The sequence below is a fragment of the Gracilinanus agilis genome, chromosome 1 (genome assembly GCF_016433145.1).
Source record: "Gracilinanus agilis isolate LMUSP501 chromosome 1, AgileGrace, whole genome shotgun sequence".
NCBI lineage: Eukaryota > Metazoa > Chordata > Mammalia > Didelphimorphia > Didelphidae > Gracilinanus > Gracilinanus agilis.
The window spans coordinates 623,341,028-623,363,687 of NC_058130.1; the positions used below are offsets into that span (position 1 = coordinate 623,341,028).

Here is a 22,660-nt window from a genome sequence, read left to right on the forward strand (position 1 = left end):
TTCCAGGAGGCTAAGTAGTACTTTTTCTGGAAAGGGGGTGGAAGCCCAAAAAAGTTTGGGAACCACTGGTCTATTGGATCCCTTTGTCAAAGCCAATTAATGACAATGGCTTTCTATTTTTTCTTGGGAAAATAAAAAATATAATTTAAAATTCCCCTTGTACTAATTAATCACATGCTTTATATGAAAACAAATGCTTATTCAGTTTTAGAAATTTTTATCTATTTTTCATAGCTTTGTTATAAAAATTAAATTCTTATCTGATATCTTCTCTAATGTCATCCAATGTTAAAGTTTTACTTTCTCCGAATGCTGCTTCACCTCCTTCTTTCCCTACTTCAATTCTACTTGTAAAATCAGATTCAATGCTAGAATGGATGTTGGAGGTTATCTACATCAGTTCCTTCATTTTATAGCCGAGAAAATTGAGGACCAAAGAGATGAACTGGCATGCCTGAGTTCATACAGCTAAGAAGTAAGGGAGACAGGTTTTTAACTTATTTCCCCTGACTCCAACTCCACTGCTTTCTACACCATTACAATTCATTCCATTAGGCCTAAGCACAAACAGTAAACCAATAATCTTAAATATTTAGGGAAAAATAAGAAAAATAAATAAGCCAATAAAAAGCATATTTACATTTAAGATCATTTTGATATTTTATTTTTTAAATAATTTTTTAAAATAATATGAATTATTTCTGCCATTTAATGAATATTTAGAAGGAAAAATCCTTTTGCATCTTTAAATGATTTCTTAGCAATTCATATGATGAGACTTACAACTTTGATTTATATGTAGAGGTAATATAAATGATCAAATTACCATAGTTTAATATATATACCTTTTGATTAAATATACATAAATTTAATAAAATTCATTAAGCAATAAAAATCTAAATTTGGAATTCATAAGAACATGCATTCAAACATTCAAACAATAATAACTATCTTCACTCAGAAGGCTCAAGGCTTATACCTGTCTAAGTTGAAATGTTTCCCTTGAGCACCTCCAGATCCTCTTTGCACTGTAATTATAGCTACATTAAGATCTACTTTTGTATCAAAGTAGTGAGTTCATTAAGTACTTAACCTTTTTCAAACTTCTTTTTCATTCAATTAAAAGCACAAGAAGAAGCCTCCCTAAATATTTGTATTCCCTTCCTTTTTAAAAATCCATTTTAAAACATCACTCACTCAACTAGGCTCCCTTCTTTAAAGGATTCCCTACTACAAATTACTCATCTCTTAGCTGGTGTCTTTCAATCAATTATTGAGATAATTGGTGTCTCTAGTGCAATTCCAAACCATTGTATGTACCTTCTTGCCTATTTTCTGGCTATAGAAAATTTTTAGATTCAGTTTTTTAAAGAAACTTTATACACTGAACATTCCTTTGTTTCTCAGTATCTCTGTTTCAGTGTGATCAAAGTAGTTTCACAGAATTCTTTTATTAGAGTAGTCAAAGCACCTTGGGAAAATGGAGAAACTCAGAATCAGTGCATTAAAAGATTTGCCCAATGTCATAAAGTTAGTAACAAGTCTGGAACTAGAATTCATTTGCATTGTAAAGAGACAGATAGAACTATGGACTTGAAATCAGTAAGAAATAAATCCAAATCCTCCCTCAAATATCTATTAGCTGTATGACCTTAGGCAAACCACTTTAGCCTGCTTTCTTCATTTACAAAATGGTAATAATAATATCTTCTACTCTGCAGGACTGATATGAGGCTAGAGTTCTGGACCATGTTCAGGAGGAGGACCTGATTTCCCATCTGGCCTCAGACATTTACTTAACCATATACTCCTGGACTAGTCACTTAACTGTCTGTTTCTCAACTATAAAATGGGGGTGCTAATAGCACCTAACTTCCAGGGTTGTTTTAAGGACAAAATGAAAGAATATTTGCAAAGTGTTTTGCAAATTTAAAGTGCTATATAAACGGTATTATTATTATTATGAGAATGTTTGTAAAGTTTTTACATATCTTAAAATACTATATAAATCCTGCTATTACTCTCTTCATTCCCTAAAACAGTGCCTTAAACATTGTTGGCAGCGGGAGAATGAGGTGGTCCAAAATTGTGATTTCATTTCTCTAAGGAACTCCCAGTATAGAAACTTTTCACCAACTTATCTGCAATATCTAATGTTTGAATGTTTTCTGGGATACGAACTGGGTCATTGATTGATTATAGAGCTAGTATGTGTTAAAGGTCCGGTTTAAAACTATGTCTTACTGATTCCAAAGACAAATTCCTTCTACTATTCCAGACTTCTTTTTGCTTCATGAGTAGTAAACACTTAATGTTTGTTGAATTTCCTTTAATCAATCAACTATTCTGTACTGCTTCTATCGTTTTGCTAGCTATATGCCCCAGACAGGAATAACTGGCCAGACTAGACTACAATATCCTTGATCCCCAAAACCAGGTCTATACATATATCTCTAGATAACATCTGTATATTATCAGAAATGCTATCAGATACTTAAAATAGGTTTGATTAGTACCTAAAATGTCTTGATGCCTGTTTTGCATCTCACAAATGTGGACTATCAGAAATGAACTTTGGAAAAAGTTAAGTAAAATTTATTACACTGATCATTTTGCCAAAATGATACTGAGGAGCAAACTTCCTTAATGAAAGAAATATTATGACCCAATGGCATATCAGTACAGGATCAGTCAACAAGTCAGTATCAAGAGGTATATTTGCGCTATTTGAAGATGCATTCACGGCTACTAAAAAGGAATATTGGACAAATGTTTTTTGCCAAGGCGTAGAAGGAAATATATCTAAACTCAAAAAGGTAGGAAATAAGGCAAAAAAAACCCCCAACAATTTGTTTTAGAAAAATTGCATAATATTTGTGGCAAATACTACCAGTACTTTTCTCAAAAAATATTTTAAGATGGAACTAAAAAAAAATCAGTGAAATATGATGATTATTCAGGGCTAGGATGGAGCCCACTCACACTGATAGATGAATCCAAAAAGGAAATGGAAATGAGAATATCTTAGGGGGATTGTTTTCCCTTTTTAATTAAAAGGTTTTATATTTTCTACTCCTCTGTTCCATTTTTTTCTATCATTTGGTAAATTTTCATAAACTCCGGAGCAGCCTTTTTTAGAAATATTATATCTCTTCAGATATTCTAAATTCTCTATGATGCTGAAATTACAAAATTTTACTTTAAGTAAACAAAAAAATGTCCATTTCCCAAGCCCTAAATAAACCATATTTAAATCAGTAACTTCAATCTCAAGCATAGTTTGCCAGTTTTCATTGACATGCAGTGAAAATGATCTAAACTTAATTGGATAAAAATCAATATTTTTAATCAATTACTGTAATTTACTTTTTTTCATTTTTTAAAATAATTTTTATTTTTTAGAAAAGTTATCATGGTTATATGGTTCATGTTCTTACTTTCCCCTTCACCCCCCAAAGTCCCCCCACCCATGCGCATTTCCCCTGGTTTTAACATGTGTCATCAATCAAGACCTATTTCCAAATTGTTGATAGTTGCATTGGTGTGGTAGTTTCGGGTCTATATCCCCAATCATGTCCACCTCAACTCATGTGTTCAAGCAGTTGCTTTTCTTCTGTGTTTCCTCTCCTGTAGTTCTTACTCTGAATGTGGGTAGGGTTCTTTTCCATAAGTCCATCAGAATTGTTATGGATCATTGCATTGCTGCTAGTAGAGAAGTCCATTACATTCTATTTTACCACAGTGTATTGGTCTCTGTGTGCAATGTTCTTTTGGCTCAGTTCCTTTCACTCTGCATCAATTCCTGGAGGTCTTTCCAGTTCACATGGAATTCCACATATTATCATTCACATATTATTCACATGTTATTCCTTTTAGCATCAATAATATTCCATCACCAGCATATACTACAGTTTTTTCAGCCATTCCCCAATTAAAGGACATACCCTCGTTTTCCAGGTTTTTGCCACCACAAAAACCATGGCTTTAAATATTTTCGTACAAATCTGTTTACCTATGATTTCTTTGGGGTATAGACCCAACAATGGTATGGCTGGATCAAAGGACAGGCAATCTTTTATAGCCCTTTGAGTGTAGTTCCAAATTGCCATCCAGAATGGTTGGATGGATCAGTTCACAACTCTACCAGGAATGCATTAAAGTCTCAATTTGGTCACATCCCCTCCAACATTCATTACTCTCTGCTACTATCATTTTAGCCAATCTGCTAGGTGTGAGGTGATACTTCAGCATTGTTTTGATTTGCATTTCTCTAATTATTAGAGATTTAGAGCACTTTCTCATATGCTTATTGATACTTTTGGTTTCTTTATGTGAAAATTGCCTATTCATGTCCCTTGCCCATTTATCTATTGGGGAATGGCTTGATTTTTTTATACAATTGATTTAACTCCTTGTATATTTGAGTAATTAGACCCCTGTCAGAGTTTTTTTGTTATAAAGATTTTTTCCCCATTTGTTGTTTCCCTTCTGATTTTGGTTGCATTGTTTTTGTTTGTATAAAAGCTTTTTAATTTAGTATAATCAATCATCTCATTCACATTCAGAGTTATAATTATCAGTTGTGTATTCTTCAACATTTTGGTATCCTCTCTTAGTTCTACCCCTTCTACTTAGGCTGTTTCCTTTTAAAGAAGTGATTTGTTTTAAATCAGCAAACCTCCTTCCCTCCCTTGATTTACTACACTTTCTACTGCCTCCCTTGTTATTCCCTTCTTTTTATTTTTAAGGCCTAATGAATTCCCTCTCCCTTTTCCTCCCCTCCCTTTTTTGACCTTCCCACTCCTCTGCTCCCCTTGGTTTATCCCTTCTGACTTTCTCAGTAGGGTTAGATAAAGTTCTTTTACTTGGAAGCTCTTGAATTTGGCTATTATATTCCTGGGTGTTGTCTTTTCAGGGTTTAGTGTAGAGGGTGATCTATGGATCCTTTCAATGTCTATATTGCCCTCTTGTTGTAGAACTTCAGGGCAATTTTGCTGAATAATTTCCTTTGGTATGGAGTCTAAATTTCTATTAATTTCTGCTTTTTCAGGAAGATAAATGATGCTCAAATTATCTCTTCTAGACTTGTTTTCTTGATCTGTTAATTTCTTGGTGAGATATTTTATGTTTCCTTCTATTTTATCAGTCTTTTGACTTTGCTTTATTTGTTCTTGTTGTCTTGAGAGATCATTGGCTTCTACTTGCCCAATTCTTGTCTTTAGAGACTGGTTTTCTGCTATATTCTTTTGATTTCCCTTTTCAATTTGGTCTATCCTGTTTTCCAGCTGTTTGATTTTGGTCTCCAATTTGCTCATCAATTCTTTTGATTTGGGGGCATCTTTTTCTAATTGCCCAATTCTAGCCTTTAGAGACTTGTTTTCAGCTATAATCGTTTGGTTTTCCTTTTGAATCTGGTCTGTTTGGTTCTTCAAAGCTTCCAGCTGGTCATCTCTGGTCCCCAATTTGCTTATCAATTCATTTGATTTCTGAACCTCACTTTCTAATTGTGAAATTCTGCCTTTTTAAACTGTTATTTTCTTGCCAGATCTCTTCCATCTTTCTCATAATCTCAGATTTGAACTCTTCAATAGCTTGTGACCAATTTTTGTTTTTTTGGGAAGGTTTGGATATGATTACTTGTTTGTTCTCTTCTGCTGTTTGCTCTGTTGTCTGGATTTTTTCTGTGTAAAAGTTGTAGAGTGTTAAAGATTTCTTCTTGATCTTTCTCTTCTGGGGTTCTTGTCTCTGGCTTGCCATTGTTAGCCCAGCACCCTCTCAGCTTTATCCTCACGTCCAGGGCCTGTCTGTGCTCTTTGGGCTCCTGAGGTCTTAGGTCTAGTTTTTCTCAGGGTCAAACCTGCTGGTGGTCCCCTTGCTTGTTCCTCTACTCAAAGATCCTTTAACAGTCTCAGGGCTCTGCTTCCACAGTTGTGCACCCCTCTGCACTGGGTCTCCACCTATGGTCCAAAATTGCACTCAGAATCCGAGTCTGCAGCTACGACTGAGCCTGCACTCAGGGTCTCTGTTCAAAGTCTGAGTGTTCTTTAGCCTCTTGGGGTCTTAAGTCTTTCTGCTCTCAGGAACAGGTCCTTGTGACCCCAGGTAGCTGTAAGGAACTTAATTGATGCCCCAAGCTTACTCTAACTCTTGTGTGCTGGCTTTGGCCCTGTATGTGGTGGTGGGGGTGCGGAGGGGTTGCTCAGCTCACGTTTTACTGAGAGCTGTTTCACCCCTTATAGCATGGAAATCTGTAACTTACTTTTGATAATAGAAGAAGAATGAAATAAAATACTTTTACTACTTTGGTTAGCACAATTTTAACTTGGGTTCGACTTCTCTTGACAAGTACATTTTTATTTACCGATTGAAAATTTGTCTTAACTTAAATCAAAGATGACTGATGCTTCTAACCTTTTACCTTTCTCTGATAGCTTCTGGAGATTCTTATTGGGGAATGGATCTTTTTCAACAATTTTTTTAAACTTTTATTGATATTCATTTTTAACATGGTTACATGATTCATGCTCCCACTTTCCTCTTCACCCCCCGCTGTCCCCTCATGGCCGATGCACATTTCCACTGGTTTTAACATGTGTCATTGATCAAGACCTATTTGCAAATTGTTGATCATTGCATTGGTGTGGTAGTTTCGAGTCTACATCCCCAATCATGTCCACCTCAACCCCTGAATTCAAGCAGTTGTTTTTCTAATATGTTGCCTCTCCTTCAGTCCTTCCTCTGAATTTGAGTAGTGTTCTTTACCATAAATCCCTCAGAACTGTCCTGTGTCATTGCTTTTTGCTGGTACAGAGGTCCATTACATTGGATTTTACCATAGTATATCAGTCTCTGTGTACAGTGTTCTTCTGGCTCTGCTCCTTTTGCTCTGCATCAGTTCCTGGAGATCTTTCCAGTTCACATGGAATGCCTCCAGTTTATTATTCCTTTGAGCACAGTAGTATTCCATCACCAGCATATACCACAATTTGTTCAACCATTCCCCAATTGAAGGACATACCCTTGTTTTCCAGTTCTTTGCCACCACAAAAAGCACAGCTATACATATTTTCATATAAGACTGTTTATTTATGATCTCTTTTGGGTACAAACCCAACAATGGTATGGCTGGATCAAAGGGCAGTCATTTTTTATAGCCCTTTGAGCATAGTTCCAAATTGCCAGCCAGAATGGCTGGATCAGTTCACAACTCTACCAGGAATGCATTAATGTCCCAATTTTGCCACATCCCCTCCAGCATTCATTGCTCTCCTTTTCTTTCATTTTAGCCAATCTGCTAGGTGTGAGGTGATACCTCAGAGTTGTTTCGATTTGTATTTCTCTAATTATTAGAGATTTAGAACACTTTCTCATGTGTTTATTAATACTTTTGGTTTCTTTACCTGAAAATTACCTATTCATGTCTCTTGCCCATTTATCAATTGGGGAATGGCTTGATTTTTTATACAATTGATTTAACTTGTAGTATATTTGAGTAATTAGACCCCTGTCAGAGTTTTTTGTTATAAAGATTTTTCCCAATTTGTTGTTTCCCTTCTGATTTTGACTACATTGTTTTTGTTTCTACAAAAGTGTTTTAGCTTAATATAATCAAAACCATTTAAATTACATTTTATAATTTTTTATAACTCTTGCTTGGTTTTAAAATCTTTCCTTTCCCAGAGAGCTGACGAGTATACTATTCTGTGTTCACTTAACTTATTTATAGTTTCCCTCTTTATATTCAAGTCATTCACCCATTCTGAATTTATCTTGGTGTAGGGTGTGAGATGTTGATCTAGACCTAATCTCTCCCATATTGTTTTCCAAATTTCCCAGCAGTTTTTGTCAAATACTGGATTCCTGTCCCAAAAGTTGGGCTCTTTGGGTTTATCATTCACTGTCTTGCTGATGTCATTAACCCCAATTCTATTCCACTGATCCTCTCTTCTGTCTCTTAGCCAGTACCATATTGTTTTGATGACTGCTGCTTTATAGTATAGTTTAATATCTGGCACTGCTAGGCCCCCTTCCTTCACATTTTTTTTTCATTATTTCCCTTTATATTCTTGATCTTTTATTATTCCAAATGAAATTTGTGATAATTTTTCCTAATTCAGTAAAGAAGTTTTTTGGTAGTTTGATAGGTATGGCGCTAAATAGGTAAATTAATTTGGGTAGAATGTTCATTTTTATTATGTTAGCTCATCCTACACATGAGCAATTAATGGCTTTCCAATTATTGAGATTCAGTTTTATTTGTTTGGAAAGTGTTTTGTAGTTGTTTTTGTATAATTGCTGTGTTTGTTTTGGTAGATAGATTCCTAAGTATTTTATATTGTCTAGGGTGATTTTAAATGGTGTTTCTCTTTCTACCTCTTGCTGCTCTAATGTGTTGGAAATATATAGAAGTGCTGATAATTTATGTGCATTTATTTTGTATCCTGCAACTTTGCTAAAGTTGTTGATTATTTCTACTAGCTTCTTAGTTGATTCTCTAGGATTTTTTAAGTATACCATCATATCATCTGCAAAGAGTGATAGCTTAGTCTCCTCATTGCCTATTTTAATACATTCAATTTCTTTTTCTTCTCTAATTGCAACTGCTAGTGTTTCTAGTACTATGTTGAATAATAGAGGTGATAATGGGCATCCCTGTTTTACTCCTGATCTTATTGGGAAGGCTTCTAATTTATCCCCATTGCATATGATGTTTGCTGATGGTTTTAGGTATATACTGTTTATTATTTTTAGGAAAGGTCCTTCTATTCCTATACTTTTCAGTGTTTTCATTAGGAATGGATGCTGTATTTTGTCAAAGGCTTTTTCAGCATCCATTGAGATAATCATGTGATTTTTGTTTGTTAGAATGTTGATATGGTTAATTATATGGATGGTTTTCCTAATGTTGAACCATCCTTGCATTCCTGGTATAAATCCCACCTGATCATGGTGGACGATCTTCTTAATTACTTGCTGGAGTCTCTTTGCTAGTATTCCATTTAAGATTTTTGTATCTATGTTCATTAGGGAGATTGGTCTGTAGTTTCTTTCTCTGTTTTTGATCTACCTGGCTTTGGGATCAGTACCATATTTGTGTCATAAAAGGAATTTGGTAGGACTTCTTCTTTGCTTATCATACCAAATAATTTGTATAGTATTGGGAATATTTGCTTTTTGAATGTCTGATAGAATTCACTTGTGAATCCATCAGGCCCTGGTGATTTTTTCTTAGGGAGTTCTTTGATGGCTTGTTCAATTACTTTTTCTGATATGGGATTATTTAGGTATTCTATTTCTTCTGCTGTTAATCTAGGCAGTTTATATTTTTGTATATATTCATCCATATCTCCTAAATTGTTATATTTATTGCCATATAATCGGGCAAAATAGTTTTTAATGATTGCCTTAGTTTCCCCTTCATTAGAGGTGAGGTCTCCCTTTTCATCTTTGATACTATCAATTTGGTTTTCTTCTTTCCTTTTTTTTATTAGATTGACTAGTACTTTGTCTATTTTATCTGTTTTTTTCAAAGTACCAGCTTCTAGTCTTATTTATTAATTAAATAGTTCTTTTACTTTCGATTTTATTAATTTCTCCCTTGATTTTTAGTATTTCTAATTTAGTTTTCATCTGGGGATTTTTAATTTGCTTGCTTTCTAGTTTTTTGAGTTGCATGCCCAATTCAATTATCTCTGCCCTCCTTAATTTGTTAATATATGCACTCAAGGATATAAATTTCCCCCTGATTACTGCCTTGGCTGCATCCCACAGAGTTTGGTAGGATGTCTCATCATTGTAATTCCCTTCAATGAAATTGTTGATTGTTTCTATGATTTCTTGTTTGACTAATTGGTTTTGGAGGATCGTATTGTTTAATTTCCAATTAGTTTTTGATTTGCCTGTCCATGTGCCGTTACTAATTATTATTTTATTGCATTATGATCTGAGAAGGTTGCATTTATTATTTCTGCTTTTTGCATTTGTTTGCAATGTTTCTATGCCCTATTACATGGTCAATCTTTGTGAATGTACCATGTGCAGTTGAAAAGAAGGTGTATTCCTTTATGTCCCCATTTATTTTTCTCCACATATCAATTAAATCTAATTTTTCTAGAACTTCATTCACCTCTCTTACCTTTTTCTTATTTATTTTTTGGTTTGTTTTATCTAGATCTGAAAGAGGAATATTTAGATCTCCCACTAGTATGGTTTTACTATCTATTTCCTTCTTGAGCTCTGCCAGTTTCTCATTTATGAATTTGGATGCTATGCCACTTGGTGCATACATTTTGAGCAGTGTTATGTCCTCATTGTTTATACTGCCTTTAATCAGGATGTAATGACCTTCCCTGTCTTTTTTAATCATATCTATTTTTACTTTGGCTTTGTCAGAAATCATAATAGCCACTTCTGCCTACTTTTTCTCATTTGATGCCCAAAAGATTTTGCTCAAGCCCTTAACCTTAAACTTGTGTATGTCCACCCACCTCATATGTGTTTCTTGTGGACAACATATGGTAGGATTTTGGTTTCTAATCCACTTTGCTAGTTGCTTCTGTTTTATGGGCGAGTTCATCCCATTCACATTCAGAGTTATAATTATCAGTTGTGCATTTGCTGACATTTTTTTATCCTCCCCTAGTCCTACTCCTTCTTCTTACACTATTTCCTTTTAAACCAGTGGTTTGCTTTTAGCCAGTATCGCTTATCCCCTCCCTTGATTAACTTCCCTTTCTATCCCCTCCCTTATTATTCTCCTCTTTTTATTTTTAAAGGCCTAATGAATTCCCTCCCCCTTCTTCTTCCCTCCCTTTTTTGACCTCCCCACTACCCTGTTCTCCTTGGTTTATCCCTTCTGACTTTCTCAGTAAAGTTAGATAGAGTTTTATATCCCAATGGATAATATAGCTACTCTTCCCTCTCCGGGTGTATTACACTGAAAGTAAGGTTAAATATTACCTCTTAATGCTCTCTTCCTTTCCTTGTTATAGTAATATTTGTCTCCTCCTCTTCCCATTCCTTCTTTGTGTATAATAGAATATCTTATTTTCTTATTCACTCAAGTTTCTCTTGGTGTCCCCTGCTATTCACCCCCCTCTTTCCCATCCTCCATGTCATCTTAGGCCATTTAGTATTCAGTCCACTCCCTATGAATTATTCTTCTGATTGCTATAATAGTGAATACTATAATAGTGAATAGAATTCACTACAGAAAATTATACATAGCATTTCTCCACATAGAAATATAGATAATTAGATCTTATTAAAGCAGTGAATGGGTCAAATTTAAAAAATTATGAGTTTTCTTTCTATCCCCTCTGTTTCTTATTTACCTTTTCATGTTTCTCTTGATTTTTGTGGTTGGATATCAAACATTCCATTTAGTCCTGGTCTTTTCTGTGCAAATACTTGGAAATCTTCAATTTTGTTGAATGCCCATACTTTCCCCTGGATGTATATAGTCAGTTTTGATGGGTAGTTGATCCGTGGTTGCAGGCCCAACTCTCTTGCCTTTCTGAATATCATATTCGAAGATTTGCGGTCTTTTAGCGTGGAGGCTGCCAGATCCTGTGTGATCCTGATAGGTGCTCCTTGGTATTTGAATTGTCTCTTTCTGGCTTCTTGTAAGATTTTTCTTTTAGTTGGAAGCTCTTGAATTTGGCTATTATATTCCTGGGTATTGGCTTTCCTGGGTCTAGTGTAGAGGGTGATCTATGGATCCTTTTAATGTCGATATTGCCCTCTTGTTGTAGAACTTCAGGGCAATTTTGCTGAATAATTTCTTTTAGTATGGAGTCCAAGTTTCTATTAATTTCTACTTTTTCAGGAAGACCAATGATTCTCAAATTGTCTCTTCTAGACTGGTTTTCTCGGTCTGTCACTTTCTCATTGAGATATTTCATATTTCCTTCTATTTTATTAGTCTTTTGACTTTGTTTTTTTTTGTTCTTGCTGTCTTAAGAGATCATTAGCTTCTAATTGCTCAATTCTAGCCTTTAGAGACTGGTTTTTGGTTATAATCTTTTGGTTTTCCTTTTCAATCTGGTCATTTCTGGTGTTCAATTTGCTTATCAGTTCATTTGATTTCTGAGCCTCACTTTCCAATTGCAAAATTCTGCCTTTAAACTGTTATTTCCTTGCCAGATGTCTTCCATCTTTCTTATCATCTCAGATTTGAACTCTTCAATAACTTGTGACCAGTTTTCTTTATTTTGGGAAGGTTTTGATATGATTGCCTGTTTGTTACAGAGTTCTTCTTGATAATCTTTCTCTTCTGGGGTTCCGGATTTTGGCTTGCCATTGTTAGACCTGCACCTTCTGAGCTTTGGCCTCACACTCAGGGTCTGTCTGCGCTCTGTAGGCTCCCGAGGTCTCAGGTCTCGTTTTTCTCAGGGTCCAGCCTCTTGGTCGTCCCTGGTCTGCCCCTCTGCCCTAAAGGTCCTTCAGCAGTCTTGGGGCACTGCTTCCACAGCTGTGCTCCCGTCTGCACAGGGTTCCCACTCGAGGTCCAAGCCTGCACTCGAGATCCTTGTCTGCACCTAGGGCAATGCCTGTACCTGCTCCTGTGCTCAATGTCTGAGCTCAAAGTTCGTGCACGTTCTTTAGCCTCTTGGGGTCCTAGGTCTTGCTGCTCTCAGGAACAAGCCCTGGAGCTGCCAGTGTCTTAATGGGTGCCCCAAACCTGTGTTTAACTTAACTTAACTCTTGTGCGCTGACCTTGGTGTTGTACGTGGTGTGGGGGGTGGGCGGGGCTTCTTCCTCTTGCATTTTAGTGAGAGCTGTTTCATCCCTTTATATAGCATGGAAATGCCCCGATTCCTCGTACCTTCAATGTTGCCCCCTGTTGTGAGATTCCGTTGTTTGTCTGGATTTGTTTTTATGTCCCCTTGAGGAGTCCTGTATGCTTCAATTAGGAGAGATCAAGCAGCTGCTCCTTACTCTGCTGCCATCTTAACCAGAAGTCCCTTCTTCAACAATTTAACAAAGAAATAGATTCTTAGAGTAGGGACCTCAGAGTTTTTGAACTCTCTCTGCAAAATTCTGGGACATAACCATAGGGATGGAAAGTTGACTATCTCATATGTCTTCTCATTTCACTTTTAAAATGTACAATCACTCTCTTCCACCCCAGACCTCATTGATCATAAGATTTCATATAATTTAAAAGAAATACTTTTCTAACATGTTTTGTTTTTCTGCTTTCCTGCCTTTTTGATTTAAGAAAAATGTTCTTAGTCTGGGCAAAAAACACTTGTTCAGTCTTCCTTTTTAGTAGCCACTAATATGTCCTTAATTCATTCAAGCCTACCTTTTAGTATGAGAATCTTTATTTAAATTTCTCCAAAGTTTATACCTTGCAGTTCACATTTATCAAATCATCTTAAATAATCTAAGTATCTGGTAGAATAACTGATAGAATCCTATCCCCAGGGTAATGCATAGATGTGGTCCTGGCTACCAAGGATATTATAATCTACTCTGACCAGGGACATATATCCACCAGCAATAAAACTAGCAAAATAAAAACAAGGACATTATTTCAGTGTGTAGATAGTGAGTAAGATATTTGCCTGTTAGTACTGTATTTGCCAGTCTGGAAAGAGTTCCTTTGACTCTTAAGGCAATTCAATTTAAAAAATGTTTATTAAGCACCTGCTATGCACAAAACAATGAGCTCTAGACATTGAGGATACAAAGATGAAAATAGACACTGTCTATAAGGAGCATGCATTTAGTAAGTATTTTTTTTCTCTGAACAAAGATTCTGTTTCCTATAAGCTAAACTTGTGCAATAGTGAATTACCAAAGAAACACTACTTTTTTGATGTACATCATCAGAGAGCCATCACAAAGATGATGTATAATGTTAAGTGTCATTCTTCTTGTGATGGATAACCTGAAGTGTCATTGCTTGGATGATGGATAATAGAAACCAACCACAGCTTTTATGATCTATTCTAGTGTTGGAACAGTTCTGCTGTAAAATACATTATTAGAGTAAGTCTCCCTCTGTTATCTGTCAACAGTCTAGTAGTTTTGAGTGTTATATATCCTCAGTATGGTGCTGACCTGAAAATATATAATGTAAATTTTAATCTTTTGACTGCCGTAGAAGATGGTATCTATTTTACGAAAGTGGCATAAATGAGAGGATTAAAAAAAGTTCATTTTATAAAGATAAAAGAGAGAGGTAGAACTATTTAAAACTAGGGAGTGCCGATCTTTTTATTTAGATCTAAGATAGGAGAAATTCATTTTGCTATATGCTTGTTTTTTGCCATATGATTTACCTTTTCTAGGTAATATCCATTCATCTAATAAACACACACTAAATTTGCACATTATTCCAATAAAGAATACTGTTATATATATGTATATATATACATATATATCACATTTATATGCTATATGAATATCACATATACAATATATGTGATGAAACTGAAAATCATTTTCTTATGCAAAATATCAGTTCACAAAGAAAAATTCATAAAAATTAATGTAAAAGAAATCTCAGTTTTGAAACTCAATAGCTCATTCTCTATCTTGAAATTATTCCATTGAATATCACAAATGCCTGGTATCTTTATAATATTACACAATAAATGATGTTCTTTTCATTTGATTATAGTTCATTTCTATACACCAAATTATAATGGATTTATTAAATAGTGAATCCTTTACATATATACTGAATGTAAAGTATGTATGTACATGACATATATAAAACCATGAACAGGAGTAGCTAAATGAGTTAGGAAGATTCATCTTCATGAGTTCAAATCTAGTATTAGTCACTACTTACTAGTTGTGTGACTGTAGACAAGTCACTTAACCCTATTTGCCTTAGTTTCTTTATCTGCAAAATGAACTGTGGAAGTAAATGACCAACCATTCCAATATTTTTACCAAGTTAAATGAGTTATGAAGAGTTAGAAATACCTTAAATGTCTGACAATACTCTATGACTACTTAAAATTAGTATTTTACTTTTTTTAAAAAAAGAGAGCACAGTTATATCCCCATGCTCTATTTAATTTTTCATCTCTCCCTGTCTACCATCCAAGGACCCTCATTTCTCCCCCAACTTTAAGGAATTTGATCCCACTAATCCCACCCCTAGCTATCATGCTCTACCACCTTCTGTTCTCAGCTAAACTCCTTGAGAAAACTATCTACAGCACGTTTCTACCTTCTTTCTTCTTACTCACTTTAAACCCTTGGCAATCTGCTTTATCATTTAACACAAAGTGTTGTCTCCAGATTTAACAATATTCTCTGAACTAATAGATTAAATGGTCTTTTAAAAAATTCTTAACTTTTTTTCATAAAATTTTACAGTGTTGATAACCTTTGCTTTTTGGATACTTTCTTTTCTGTGTGTGTGTGTGTGTGTGTGTGTGTGTGTGTGTGTGTGTGCTTTTGGGGTGGGGAGTAATTCTGCTTTCTCTTGGCTTTCATCTTAATGCCACTTCTTCCCCTTTATTGGATCTTCTCTTTTTCTATTTTATATACTAGGTTGATTTCTTTATTTTTCCACCCAGTTGCCTTTAATATTTCTAAGTAATGTGATATCTTAAAAATAAGATACATAATCATGATAGAAAAGGTGCTAGATATAGAGAAAAAGAAAAATCTCTCTTTTGGTCCCAACTACGGCTCTAAAATCTTGGTCAAATAATTTTAACCATTTCAGCTTTAGTTGCTGTATTCGTAAAATTTTTTAAATCTTTTCATCTACTCTAATTATACATGTACCATATAGATTAATTGTATGGCTCAAATAGGAAAATGTATGTAAAGTGCTTTGAAAACATAAGATACAAGTGTATGATGCTATATGACTGTGTCTGTGACCACTTTTACAACTCATTATATGAGAAAGGGAGCAAGAAATTAGAATAGGAAATGTGCCCTGAAAAAGACACTAAAAGATAAAGTTTGCTTTTTTTTAAATCACGTGTTTTTAGAATCTTTTTTTAATATTTTCCTACCTAAATTCCATTTTTAGTGTCTCTCTATTCCTTTAAAATTCTCAAGAATATAAGAAGTCTTCTGTAAGAAGTCTTTCCAGATTCCCTTGGTTGTTGGTGTTCCTTTCTCTCAGAAATCATTTTATTTATTTAATTTATTATTGTATTTGTATTCATCTACATACATGTAAAATATATAATGTAAACTCCATAAGGACATTGATTATTTCATTTTTGTCTTTGGATCTCTGGGATCTAAAACAGTGCCTTAGTACATAACAAATAAATGATTGTTAAATTAAAATGTATTTACATACATATAATACATATATAAAATATATTGAGTATATATTATACACTATGCATTATTTATTATATAATACATGATTGTTATATTTTACATATATAACGGAAGAGAATAAACATTTAAATAGCACTTACTATGTGGTGGGCACTATGAGAGGCACTTTACAAAAGTTATCACAATGGATCTTCACAACAATCCTGCAAGGTAGATACTGTAATTATTCCCATTTTAAAGTTGAGGAAACAGAGGTAGGAGTTAAATGACTTGTCAGTTATCATAGCTACTATCTTCCTCACTCCATGTCCAGTTTTCTATCCTCTGTGTTCCCAAGCTGTTATATATATTCATGTGTTTATGCATATAGATTTTTGTAGATATAAACAAATAAACAAACAAATAAATAAATATGTACCTATATATGGCTTTATAATCCTTCCAATAAAATGTTAATTTATAACTTTTTGTCCAAACTATGTAATAATTTAATCTGTAATAACATGGAGTAGGGTTTTTTCTTAAAGCATAATATCCAGAAGCTTGTTTATTCAATTCATTGTTTCACAACGTGTACATTTTTTACAAACATTTAATCATTTAAGTGGAAAATCACTTCAGAAATGCGTTATTCAAGAACACATATTAAGATAGTTTTTAGTAGTCAAGGTAATTGTTTTTGGAATAAGAAACAATTTTAGAGCTAGAAAGGCGGGGAGGAGGAACCTTAATAATCTTCTAGCTCAGTTCTTTCAGTTTACAGATGAGGATGCTGAGAGCCTGAGGGGTTAACTACCTTTCATAAGACTTTGGTAAGAGCAGAGATGCATCCAATTATCAACTCCAAAGATCTTACTTTTATATTAATAACAAAATAACAAAAAAACTCTCCAATAATCTGCAGAAGGCACTATTTATACATTTTACTCATTTTTAAAATGAAAGAAAAAGTTTCATATCTGAAGTTCAAACAATTTCATTTGTGCATGATTGTGAAAAGTAGGTTCTGAGACAAAGTTGTCTCTGTTCATTTGGGTGGTTCATATTTAGGACTGGAGTGAAAAGAGATATCATAGACCATATAACCTTTAATAAAATAAATTTCCTTAATAATTCCATGGAAAGGATATTCAATTCAGTAAAGATGTAGCATTAATTCATTTGGTGACATCCCCGTTGTTTCTTTATTTGTCACAGTGATGTGCCCTGTTAGACATCTGTATTGACTAAAGAGTGGTAGGAAATCCATCAGTGTCTAAGTAGCTCCTATTCCACATGGACTGCCTTTTTTAAATTTTAATTAATTTTTTTTTACCAAAGGTAACTTGGAAGCTACTTGAATATTATAGACACTCCCCAAGTCCAATTAAGCCTCTAACTATTTTTCTTACCTTTGTAGAATGTCATAGTTCACATGGAATAAATGATGTTCTTATCATAGAGGGCTAGTATTAGGTAGAGATAATTAAGTAAACACTTTTGTGGTAAAATATGATTTTTAAAATTAAAAAAAATTTAAGAATTAATACAAGGCATGAACTAAAAGACTAAGAATAGTGACCCAAAATATTTTTGTTATTGTCCTGTCATTCTTACCACTAATTTTATTCCTTAAAGTTTTTCTTAAGGAAAGGGGACTTTTCATATGGTTATTTGGTTTAGGGAAAGAGCTAATGATACAGATATTAATGCGGATTATTTTGTGTGATCAAGATATTGTCACTGAATTGAGAACAGAGTTTGGAAGAAGTAGGATAGCTTTAATGAGTTTTTATTTTTTATTTTTTAGGAAGTTGCATGTATTATTCAGAGATAGAAACTCACAGTTGGAAGGGACCTCAGAGACCACAAAGTCCAAACTAATCTTTCTTGAGAATTCTCTTTTTAACATAGCTACCCATGCTACCAACCAGCTTCTATCTGGTGTCTCAATGCCTCCATTTAACTTCCACTCATCTCCAAAGCTTTAAATTATTTCATCTGACATTTATTAATTGTATCCTAGTTGCAGTCTCATACTGTAATACAGTCTTCTGCTATAATGCCAATTCACATTTGTAGAGTGATATAAAGTTGGCAAATTGTTTTTTCTCACAATGATCCTGTGAGGTAACTAGTGGAATGATTATCACTATTACACTGATAAGGACAAAGGGAAAAAGAGTGAGTAGCTTATGCATGGCCGCATAGCTGGTCAGCTTGACTTTGTATTCATTCTCAGCCAGGCTGGCATTTTGTATCCTGTATCATGGCTCCTCTCAGCCCCTGGTAGTCAACAAATGTTCTTGCCCTCAAGGAGCTTATAATCTGATACAAGACAAGAAATTTCCACTCTAATGTGAGTTAGAGAATGGGACTGTTAACACGAACTAAGGGGCAAATGGAGGAATATGAGATTTGTGGAGGGAAAAATCACTTATAACTAACTTGGAAAGGAGAGATTTGGAAGGGCTTTGCATAGGAATTAGTACCAGAAATTGGCCTTGAAAGAAAGGTAGAATATTGAAAATTATTCTTTCATAAGTATTGGAGATAGGATGTACAAATTCACAAAGCAGAAGACAGCAACACAAGGTCAATTAACAGATAGTGGTTCAGTTAAGCTCAACGCTTCATCATTGTTTCATCATTGGCGTTTGCCATTAGCATTCTAGACAATCATTTGAATTATTTCTGTGTGCCTATTTGAAAGTATTGTTGATATTACATAGCATAATAGCATAAATAAAGGAATTAAAATAAAAAAGTCATAAATGTTCATTCATTTTTAACATTCATAGGAGATGACCTGGGGAATTAAATTTTAATATTCAATTTCTTTTGCTTTAATTTTCTTTCAGTAATTGCACATGATGGTTTTTATGTCATATTGAGAGGCACTGTCCGGCCACAGTGTAGAACATACAAAAAAATGATTCATTTAGAGCCTTCAGATTTTGAGAGTTTGACACCCTCGCCATGTGAATCTGAAGAAGATTTTTTCGATGAAAGTGCAATGGCCGATTATGACGCTATATATCAATTCTTAAATCCAGTGAGTACTTTATTCATTTATTTTTATGAAATGGTTTAAACTTGTCCTGATACACAACTCCAGATCTCCTTGATAAGGTAATGATAATTTTGAGAGAACTGGGTTATTGAACATTTTTTTTCTTTTCTGAAACTACAGGTTCTATAGTGATTACTAAATCTGAAATTTGGTTATATCATTTACATGTCTGATATTATCAGAGTGGGCTTTTTTGACTCATTATTATACATAGTCATATAAGTTTTATATTTGAATTAAACAACATATGTCATGGGTAAGGTTTTCATTGTCTACTTTGTTCTTAAACAATATACATGCCCTTTTAGGGCTTAAAACTCATTTGACCATTCATCTCTGCCTAGTGATGTTTTACTAAAGGGATTTTTTGAGTATCCATTTGGCTCAATTCCCTCATTTTATAGATGAAGAAACTGAAACTCAGGAAAGTTAAGAATTAAAGGAATTTAGCCTGAGAAATTAAGATTTCAGCATCTAGCTAGCTAGCTATCTTCAAGGTTTTTCATGTGTAAGACTGGTAACATATGTTACATATAACTACAGAGTGAACAATTAGTATCAAAATATGGAAATTGCAGAGGCAGATTCCTATCTGATATTGATAAATTTTTAAAAATAATAATAATTAGAGGTATCAAATTTGTCTCAGGAGATAGTGAGTTTCCTGTCACTGGTAACCTTTGAACAAAGACTGGATGATTATTAAACAGGTATGTTTTAAAGTGGAGCTACTTAAATCAGAGTCTGTAAAATTGTTTATAAATTTTTGATAACTTTACTTGAACTTTATTGGTTTCCTTTGTAATCCTATGTATTTTAATTTTTGCATTTTAAAACATTTTTGAGAAGGGATCCATAAGCTTCACAAGATAGCTAAAAGGATCTGTGAGAAAAAAAGAATGAAGAAACTATTTAAAAAAATTTTAACACAAATATCTGTTAAACTAGATGGCTATTAAGGTTCTCTCAAATTGTGATAGTTTATGATTTAGGGTGTGAGGTTTAGTAGAGATGGTACACTAGAAGTATATTTTAGGGTCATTAACAAAAATGGGAAAACCAAAAGGAAATATAAACTCAAAATATATGGTCTAGACTCACAGAATCTGAGTTTAAAGGGATAGCAAAATATGTCTAATCTATTTCTCAATAAGACTCCTGCTCTGTCCAGCATCATTCAATCCTCTACATTTATTAAGGACCTTTTATATTTTAGGCACCATACTAAGTGCTGGGGATACACATCAAAAGGGAGAGACACTGCTGCCAAGAAGGTTATATTTCATTGGAGAAAAAAAATGTACATATATAATTATATATATATCCCCCACAGTTGTCTATAGATAGATAGATAAATACCAGTGTATAGATGCACACACATATACACACATATACTCTTTTGGTGCCACCTTTCTAAAATGTCCCTTGATTCATATGTATGAATATGTAGTAAATATGAATTATATAATATATAGTATTCATATATATCACATATAATTGTATTTCTACAGAATGCACACATGTATATGTTTTATGTATATATGTGAATTCAGGGAGTATTATAGAAAGAAATCACTAAAAGCTCAAATTGGAGAATTTCGTAGGTAGAAGTTCGTGTGTGTGTGTTTTTTAAACAATTAAACCTATATATTTATATCCTTGGATCAGAAAAGATTTCTTGTAGAAGATGATGCTTGAGTTGAATCTTTAAAGATAATGGGAATTTCCAAGAGGCAAAATTGATGAGAGAGGGCATATCTGACATGAGAGATGGGAAATGCAAAATCAAAGATGGAGTGTATGTGAGAAACAAGGGGGTCAATATGACTGGACAATAGTTTGTGGAGGAGAAGGAAAAGCAAAAAGCTTGTAAAGATAGGGCAGAGCCAAGATTTGGAGAACTTTAAATGCCAAACTAGAGGAGAGTATAATTGATCCTAGAGGCAATCAAGATCCAGTGTGTTTTATTGAGTAGGAATAACATGATCAGATATCTCTATGCTCAAGGGAAATCAGCTGGGCTACTGAGTGAAGGATGGATTGAAGAGGGGAGAGACTTTGGGGAAGGAGACTAATTTGGAGGTTATTGTAAGGAGGTTATTGTAAAAGTTCATGGAAGAGGAGATGAGAGTCAATTAGAATTGAGGCTAGGTGAAGAGAGTGAAGGGGATGTATAAGAAATATATTGTGAAACAATGTAATTTAGAAAATAATGGGATATGTGGAGTGAATGAGAGTGAGGAGTTGAGGATGAGATATAGGTGGTGATTCTGGGCAAATGGATGGTAGTGGTTCCAACAGTATAAGGATATTTAAATCAATTATTCAGAACTTCTTTGAAGAGCTCATGAGGGGGGAATCAGTTGGCTCTGCCGGCAGCCCGCTTTATGTTAGCATTATGTTTTTTATAAAGTTTCACCCTTATATTAAGTCTAAAACTACCTCTTCAAAGAGACTTGTTGATATCCAAGGGAAATTTCTAGGAAGCCGGATATATATCTGGTGCTCAGGGGAGACAATATGGCTAAAGATAAATGAATTTGGGAGTCATTTGCATATTGATGGCAGCTGAACCTATGGAATGAAATCACTAGAGAAGAGAGAATAATTTTTCAGTTAAGTACAGGAATGGTTTACCATAACAATTTCTATGATGATATCACAAAATAGGATATGAAATTTTCACAAATAATGCATTACTTATTTTGACTCACGTTTATAACTGATTGCTATAACTGACATAATAAAATATCAGTCACACCTCAATTCAAATAGTTACTACTTGTATAATTCATATGGATGTCCAAAATGCTTAGACAAATTCTCAGTTTCTCTGTTAGTGAATTAGTACATATTTTCCTGGAACTCCACTGTACATTTTCATCTTGTCAGGTTGATGGTTGTTACCATGATGTGTTTTTAATTTACATTTCTTTGATGAGAAATTTTGAACACTCTTCATAGGTAGAAGTTCGTGTGTGTGTGTTTTTAAAATAATTAAACCTATATATTTATATCTTTGGATGAATTATTAATCAAAGAGTAGCTCTATTTCTTGAAAATGCGACACATTTCATAGTGTGGGCTTTTATCAGAGATGATTCATTAAAATGTTTTGACTATTTTTCTTCTTATTCTAGCAACATTGATTTTATTTGTATAAAAACCTAAAATATTTTCATATAATAAAAATAGTCTGTTCTTTTATAATTTCCTTACTGGGACTCCTTTCCTCCCACCTACCCCCATCTACAGATTGCAACATACTCTTCTTTCTCAGACATTCCAATCTCCCAAAGATCCCATCCATTTTGTTATTATCCAGTGCTGTGG

General features: G+C 34.0%; 1 protein-coding gene across 1 annotated transcript in view; it reads left to right on the forward strand.

Moving 5' to 3' along the window:
* The window catches only part of CNBD1 (cyclic nucleotide binding domain containing 1), a 621,665-nt gene that overhangs the window by 333,654 nt on the left and 265,351 nt on the right, over window positions 1-22,660 (forward strand). Inside the window, 1 exon segment of the mRNA XM_044683798.1 lies at window positions 19,116-19,309. Coding sequence (XP_044539733.1) covers window positions 19,116-19,309 — 194 coding nt within the window.